General features: G+C 49.5%; 1 protein-coding gene across 1 annotated transcript; it reads right to left on the reverse strand.

Annotated features, from left to right (window-relative positions):
* Positions 1-2,095: 2,095 nt before the first annotated feature.
* On the reverse strand, positions 2,096-7,005 carry LOC115407307 (SERTA domain-containing protein 3-like). Its single transcript, XM_030117692.1, is given in 3 exon segments — positions 2,096-5,282; positions 5,284-5,421; positions 6,884-7,005. Coding segments are annotated over 3 exon segments (750 nt in total). The 5' UTR covers positions 6,904-7,005; the 3' UTR covers positions 2,096-4,690.
* Between the last annotated feature and the right edge of the window lie 1,679 nt (positions 7,006-8,684).

The following is an 8,684-nucleotide window of genomic DNA, read 5'->3' on the forward strand; positions in this document are numbered from 1 at the left end:
ATGGTTGGATGGATGGATGGATGACGCCCTGATGTGTGGAGGTGGTTGCAGTGGTGGATGATCACTTCATGCAATGTGATTGGTTACCGCTATAATGCATGCAGTGGTTGTATGCAGTGGGAGATGTGCGCTGGCCTATTGCGTTAGTTGTGTGCGGGAGGTGCAGTGGATTGTGTGTAGTTGATGCAGTGGGGGTTTTGCAGTAGATGCACCCGGTGCGTGCGGTGGTTTGCATGCAGTGGATGCAGTGGTCAGTGTGTAGTGGCTGCAGTGTTTTTGAGCAGTAGATGTGTCTTAAATGCGGTGGTTTGTGCACAGTGGTGTCGGTGCAGTGGCAGCAGTGGTCCTGATCCATGTCGTCCTCTTCATGGCAGGCTTTGGCTCAGCTGGCCAGCAGCTCATCTATCATCCATCGACACGCTGCAGTGATGAGCGGTGGAGTGCTGTGGAAGAGAAACAGGCTCTAATGGCTGAACTGTCCATCAGTTTGTGTGTGTGTGTGTGTGTGTGTGTGTGTGGGTGAGGCTGTCTGTCTCTCTGGTGTTTGCTCTGTGACAAGCAAGTCGACCTGTCCACTGCAGACGTTGGACTCTTCCCAGAATCACCTCAAACAGGCTTTAGCCTCTGAAATCAGTCTGGATAAAATTTGTTTGGAAAATGGATCAAATGACAAAGTGGTGCGCTGTGTGACAATGTAAAAGCATCAATAATTCATGAGTCTTCTGATCCTCGGCTGACGCCAGCTGTGTGTTTGCATTGTTTCAGTCTTTCCAGTGAGAAATGTCTGCTGTTTGCGTAACTGGACGACTGGAGCACATTTCCTACCTGTATTGATCCGTGAAGCTGCGGATGCTTCTGCAGCAGATGAAACATGAGATCAGGCGTCTCGCTCGATACTTTCCATGACTGAGGAGACTTTTCACTGGATTAAGAAGAAGTGGTAAAACTACACAAAGACTTTCTTCACTGCAGGACAACAGCAGATTGCTGGGTTTGAGGCGCTCACAGCACAGGAACGAAAGTCAGTTGTATAAATGTAATGAACCATTCAACAAGGTGGAAAACATTTTGTTTTAGTCCACATTCTGTTCATTTTACAGTGAAATCAGGGAGTGAGGAGAGGAGGATCATGGGAATTACTCAGGTTCAGACGGGCAGGAAGTTCTGTATCATACCTCAAGACATGAGCTTTATTTCCAGCAGCTGTGGACAGTATTTCCAGCGTTGTTTCCAGTGTTTTTTACAGTATTTCCAGTGTTGTGTGCAGTATTTCATGTTTGTTTACAGGATTTCCAGTGTTGTTTACAGGATTTCCGGTGTGGTCACTGTCAGCTCATGGTTCATGGTAAAGAGGATGGGTGGATGTTTAGTCTGCTGGTGAAGGAGCAGTATTCTTTTTTTTGCTTTGTGGGATATATAGACCAGAAATGCCACCCCACCCCCATCCCCCAGTAAAATATAGATCAGTTTTCATCTGTTACATCTCCCTACTTCTGTTTCTGTTTAATACAGATCAGAAAGGATGTCTGGTGGGTTTTGACAGGCTGTGCAGACTCTGGCTCTGAGTGAGTGTTGTGTTTCCTGAAAGTGACTCCAGTATTTTAGTGATGATCGTGCAGAATCAGCATCAACAACATATTTTCAATCTGCACTGTCATCCCCACCAGCGAGCATCTGCAGCTCTGCACATCGGCCACCAGGGGGCAGTGCTGGCTTCGTTATCGCTCCCTGTTTGGAGACGGCGCACTGTGGGACAGTTAAACCCTCAGTCTTGTTTCTCAGGCTTTTTGCAGCCTTTAAAATGTTAGGATCGTGAAACCAGTTGACTTTGAAGTGCTTTAAACTCAAAGTGCGGCGAAAAAGTAGAATTAAGGGAAGATTTGAGTGGAATTTTAGAGGTATGTGTTCCTGTGAGACAATGCTCAGGACATAAAAACCTATGGAGGCAAAAAAAAAAAAAACAACAACATGCAGGCTGTGTGTGTGTGTGCGCGCGCGCGCGTGTGTGTGTGTGTGTGTGTGTGTGTGTGTGTGTGTTACAGGTTATTCTCATGTTTTTGTCTTTGACCTAAAAAGCAGCACTCAGCCAGCCTGGGGATGGATGTTGTGTTGCATAATGAGTTCAGGTTTGTTGAAAACAAAAAAAGATTCAAACACACCAGTCAGGATTTTTGTTTTTACTGTATAATTGGATAAAATCTATAAAATATTCCACAAAAATATAATACATTATGAATTATCATCTCCTGTCATCCTTCAGGTACATTAATACGACGATGACAAACATACAGCTTGTGCTTTACAGACACTTTGAGTTATAAATAAACACTGCAGCTCTGTCACGTTGTGTCCGACGGAAAAGAGGAAAGTGGTTTGATTTCCAGCCGAGCGCCTGTGAAGCAGGAGCAGAAAACAAGTTGTTGTTGGAGCTGCAGACGTGCAGCTCGCTGCCGGCCTGTGATTGGTCGAGCCGGAGTGCGAGTCCGGGCAAAAAACAAGCAGTGGGATCCTCCCACCGAGCCAGTGACGCAGACAGCTTCCTCCCACCCCCTCCTCCTCCTCCTCCTCCTCCTCCTCCTCCCCTCCGCTCGCTCACCGTCAGCCTGTCAGGCTGCATTAAGCTCATCCGGCTGCAGCGCAGCAGAAAAGAGAAGAAGGAAGGAACGGTGGTCGGTGGTCGCTTTACATAACACCTCATCGCACCCCGTTACATGTATGTCCATCAGTGAATCTCACACGGCTCCAGCCCCCCCTCCTCCCCCTCCCTGCATGGATATAAACTCAGTAGTAAGGCACGTTTTGGACAAGAGGCCGGAGATGGAGGTGAGGACGGGCGCTTTGGTCTGACTGCAGGAGGAAACGCTGGACTCCTGTCACGGCTTACGGAGTGTGCAGGTTGGAAAAAAAAAAAAAAAGAAGAAGAAGAAAAAAGTGAAACAGACAGACAGCAGGAGGTAGAAAAGGCGTAAACCACTAGAGAGCGTCTGATTGGCTGGCTGCCTCGCTTCCACTGGACACCAGACCGGAGCTTCAGGTAGAAACACGTAAAAAGACAGACTGCCGTAGAAAACTGTTCCCGTCAGAGGAAGGCCATGGAGACGCCGCAGAGATGGCAGCAGGCGGACCGTACCGGAATCCACCGCTCTGAGACACGGGGCGATCCAGAACCCTGCGGCGCGGTCGTTACAGTTCAGAGTGCAAATAAACAGCAGCGGGCGCACACACACACACACACACACACACACACTCTCTCATTCAGGACGTATAGGAAGGAGGCCATGATGCACGCACAGGATTCCTCCACACATGGCCTTCAGTCACTCAGTCTACATGTCATTGATCGTTCATTCATAAAATCTGTGCAAACGGACCGAACATGGCTTCTTCCACGGCTTCCAGTTCAAAATTATTTAAATAACATCAAATTCTAACGTTATTGAAGCCAAAGCTTTGGCCGCCGCGCGGTTTTCCTCCTTCACGCCTCCGGGTAGCAACTCTATCCCACAACACCAGCAGCTGCTGCTGCTGCTGAGGCGGAAGGTGGATTCCCCCCCCCCCCCGACCGCCATGATGGCCGACCGCGGCCCCGCAGCGCCTCGGTCAAACCCCCAAAAGACAGATTTCATGCTGCATTTGTGACACCGAGGATTCACCGTAAATACAAGCTGCCGAGAAGGGACAAAAGTTCAAATAAAATGAAATAAAATAAAATAGAAAGGTTGCTTCTTGCACGCTTTGTTCCATATCGGAGTCCAGATGTGTGAGGAGCAGCTGGTCCAGGCTGGAAAAGGGTTTCAAGCCTCCTGCTCCCCCGCCGTCCGTCCTCCACTGTAATAAATATGTCTGAGTCCGCGCTCGGTCCTGATAGTGAAAGGGAAGCCGGCCCTTTGCCCCGCGGGCGGCGGCGGCTCGGCCTCTTAAGTAATTGAAGGCATTTCAATTAATAATCAACCCGGGTCTGACAGGACGGCACGAGGCTCGGGTTCCCTCTGTCCTGAGCGCAGGGCTTTCACCCGGCGCCGCCTCCCGGCCCCTGATTCAAGGTTCCGTCTGTGTTCACTGAGCGGCGGCGGCGGCGTCACCTGCACGCCGTCCGGCGCCGTCCTGTTGCTTCACTTCCTCCCTGAATGCTGCAATAAGCTTTTATAAGCTTCCAGCGCAGCGGCTTTGTCTCAACATGTCTGATCGACTCACCGCAGATTCTCCACTTTGTGTTTGAAACAAATGTTTGAGCAGAAGCAACTTTTTGTTGGAAAAAGTGCAAATTTTTAGCAGAGCGTGGCTCAAATCTGGATTCTTTTTACCTCCTCAGAATGTTTCTGAGAACCGTTCCAGAGGTTTGATGTTTGATTCTCTAAACCTTCACACTGAGGCTGGCCACACCGTGACCTTTGCCTCGTCCCTCAGGGGGTCCCAGACCTCAGGTTGGGAAACATTGGCTAACTCATAAAGGTCTGCTGACCAGCTGATTATTTCTGGACTCTGAAACGGTGTTGAAGGTGGACGTTTTTCCTCATATGACGAGATATTTTGACCTAAATTCTTCATTTTTTAATAAATACTTGCAGGTTAAGGTGTGTGTGTGTGTGTGTGTGTGTGTGTGTGTGTGTGAGCATTAGTGTTTTCTTCTTCAGTGAGCGTTCAGACGGAGCCTTGGACCTCGGGCCGAGCGGCTCCGGGCGCGGGAGGATCAGGACTTGACCAGGATCTCCATGATGTGGTCCAGCTCGTTCAGGTCCGTCAGGCAGGCCTGCAGCCCCCCCGCCGGGGCGGCGCCCCGCTTCGGGTCGTCGTCCGGCCACAGCGACACGCTGACGGGCCACAGCGGGCCCGCCGCCCACGCCGAGGGCAGGTCCGACGTCTCGTACATGGACGTGTCGATGTCCTCGAAGATGTCGTCCAGGGCGATGTCGCCCAGGTAGCCCATGGCGCTCACCGCCTCGCTGAAGGCGGCGGGCGGGGGTCTCTGCTCGGGCGGGGCGCACGCCTCCTGAGGGGGCGGCTCGGTGGGCGCCTCCCCCTCGGCGCAGCCGGGGCAGGTGACCGACACGTCCTCCCTGAAGTCGTCGCCCAGGAGGCGGGAGTCCGGGCGGACGGCGCCCAGCAGCACGTCGGGGGCGCCGCCCGCCGCGCCGCCGTCGCCGCGCATCTCGTCCTGGATCCGCCGCAGCGTGTTGATGAGCAGCACGGAGCGGCGCAGGCTCAGCTCCACGCCGGCCTGGTAGCGCTGCAGCTTCTGCAGGCAGAGGCCGAGCACCAGCTGGCGCTGCTGCGGGGGGGCGGGGGGTCCGGACGCGCCGCCGCCCCCCCGCCGCCGCCGCCGCCTCCCCGTCCTCCATCGCCGAGGCGTCAGGCACCACCTCGGCCTCCAGCTCCTCCACGCTGCTCCACTTCCGCTTCACACCGCGACCCAACATTGATCTGGACCGGGGAGGGAGAAGAGCGGCGTTACAACCAGACGGCGCCGCCGAAAAATCACTCGTTACTGCCGAAATCAACTTAATCCGACCGGAAACAGAGAGCAGACACGTAACAATAATCAGTACAGATCCAAATATAATCTTCACTGTTTTCTTTTTAAATCTACAAACACCTGTGTGGAAATTCAGCACATTTCTACCCATTGTTTAAATAGATTTTGTTTTTTTTCTGCTTGTTGATTCATAACTTACCACATTTTAAACGTGGAAACATTCTGAATCATTGCCATAGCAGCAAATTGAGACAATTTCAGGCTTTAATTGACATTTTTGTTCTGTTGTCTGACATTTCAGAAGCCAAACAGCTGATCGGATTATATAATAATTAAATTATTTGCCTGGAACACACAAAACATTACATTGATACTGTTTATGCAAATACTCTGTGTCTGTGTGGAAGTGTAATGCCTCCTGAATTTACATGAAGTCTGGATCAGAGCTGTCAAACATAAGACCCGAGGACCAAAACAGTCCGGCAGGAGACTCCAATCCGGTCAAACCATCAAGCAAATTGTAAAAGCTCCAAGAAAACATTCCTTTTTTTTTTTAAATGATTTTCTGAAGCAAACAGCAGTAAAGCTGAGATACTGGAATGAAAGCGGTCAAACCATGCTGTCAGGGCCGGTTCGTAAAAACATGCAGAATGTCACGGCCACAGCAGCAGAAGTTTCAGAAGCTGGATTTATGTTCAGATAGTTGTCGTTTTCTCTAATAACTGTGAAAATATCAATATTTCTCATCAGCTGTCCTCTGCACCACAGCACAGAAAATCCCTTTAAAGTTTAAACTTCAAGGTTTTTATGGCATTATTTTACTACTGAGGTTGAAACTGAAATGTGTTTAAAGCAGGCAGTGGAACAGCTGATCACATCCCATACTTTCATCAATACTTTCCCTGGATTCCTGCAGATGTTGACATCTGGTTATTTTTCACACACCAGACACACTGAACGCCTCACATCCACTTTCTTTAATCTGGTATTTTCCAGTTTAAAGTGCTGAAAACTGGTCCTGGGCGTCCGGACGAGATGTTGAACCAGTTGACAGAGTTTTTTTCTCCCATTTGCACTCAGCATTGGTGAGTCAGGGACAGACTCCCTGCAGACCCACAGACTTTACTCATCATTTCTACTCACTATTACACGTTTATTACGACTCTGAGCCTCACATGAACAAACTGAAGCTCGATTCAAATGAGAGCATCAGTGAAAGATGAAACATGTTATTTCTCAGGCTCCGGATCAGACTCTGCTTTCGCTCTTTCTGCCCTGGACCCCCCCCAGAAAGACCCCCTCACAACCTCCGCTCATCTCAGCACGAAGGGAAGAACAAGTTGAAGAGCCTCGGCCGAGCGGCTCGGACGGGCTCGTCAGGGAGTTTTAGGGAGATAAAAACAACCTTACGTGTCCTTGGAAAGAGTCATGAGGAGTCCGAGTCCGTCGAGTCTCCGCCGCGTTCCGCTGCCGTGTGGAGCCGCGGACAGGAATGTTCCGCGGGGGGAGGAGCGGGAGGAGCAGGAGCGGCGGGGGGAGGTGGGCGCTCCGCAGCTGGCAGGGACACCGCATTGGTCCGCGGCCCGCTGCCGGAGCCTCCTCCCACCTCCTCCGCCTCCTCCTCCTCCTCCTCCTCCTCCGACGCTCACGGGGCCGTTAATGTGCGGCCGCGCGGCCGCCGCGTTCATGGCCGCTCGGAGAAACGGGAATCGTCTCCCCGCACACGTGACTGCAGAACGATCCAGAAAAATAATAATAAAAAAAAAACTAAACTTTTTTTATTATTAATGAGGATACACCTGTGCCATATTAAAAAGAATTAATACAGGTAAAAGTATTGACTGCTACGAGTAGTTATTAAATGCCGTAAACTGAAATAAGCCTAAATTATAAGCCATGTAAACGACATGCGGAGATGAACGCGACGCACTGCCCTCTGCGCGCGCGCCGAGGCTGCGCGGAGGTGGTTCGCGGCGACGCAGAGCCTTCGGATATAATTTGCGTATGGAGCATAAATGACACTAATTACTCGGTACCGGCAGGTTTGTACTTCTAGTCGTCCGTTAAAAAAGTGGAATCTCATCCATACTGTTTCTAATGAAATGCAGAGTGAACATGTCAGATTAGTTCCCAGGAAGGGCTCAGCGCACAGCGGTCCATCAAACATCAGACCAGAAGTACGGGGCAAATTATGATTCTTTATACACACACACACACACACACACACACACACACACACACACACACACACACACACACACACACACACACACATATCCTGCAAATTGCCCCCTTGGTTTAAGCGTAATGAAGACAGAATCATGAAATATGTGTTTTATATGTGAAAATTAAATACTAATGACAGTTAAATGAGGGATCCACTGACACCCACTGGACTTCAGATTAAACACGTCTTTTTAATAGAAAAGCTGCAGTACTTGGTGCCCTTGTGTAACGGCGAGAAGGTCGTGGGTTCAATTGCCATCCATATTTTACAGTAAAACACGAATGACACTAATGTGAAACCAGTTGACATATTGAATTGACTTCAAATTAGACAATTTTATTTTGAGAAATTCAGGAGTTTGGAGAAACTAACTCATAAGATGAGCTAAATGTCAACTACTGTAGTTTTGAGTCCAAAAAATCATTGGTTTATTGACTGTTTAAGAGGGTTAGGACAGCTTTCATTGCAATTGATGAGCTGAAGTCAGAGTTCTGCTTTGTTGGTGTGAGTGGATGTGTTTATCAGAGATCAGAGGAGGTTAATAGTCTGTTAGCGGCAATCTGTGGCTTGTTTTCCCGCCTAACTGGATACAGGTGGGAACATGTTTGAGCAGCATGCAGAGCAGGGTTAGGTGACACGTCCTTCATCCCGGGCTGACCAGGTTGGATTCTGATCAGCAGCTTATTGAACAGAGTAAAACGTCTTCATAACACAACTGTTACTGCTACTGTCACCAGAAACTCAGCCAATACCGACACGACAGTCCACTGTGTTGAAAACTCTTGATAAGTCGTTGTATATTTGGACAGAGCTGGTGGTAAATCTTCACTCACGCCAAGTTGAACTGGGCTCGCCTGTCTTGTCCTCTCTTGTATTCAGTTTTATGAAGGTATTATTGTTCTGTCATTTTACTTTTGTGTTTGTCCTCCATTCTTGTCCAGATTTCCACATATATTTGTCAGTTTTGTATTAAAACGACACCAA

The sequence above is a fragment of the Salarias fasciatus genome, chromosome 19, assembly GCF_902148845.1.
Source record: "Salarias fasciatus chromosome 19, fSalaFa1.1, whole genome shotgun sequence".
Lineage (NCBI taxonomy): Eukaryota > Metazoa > Chordata > Actinopteri > Blenniiformes > Blenniidae > Salarias > Salarias fasciatus.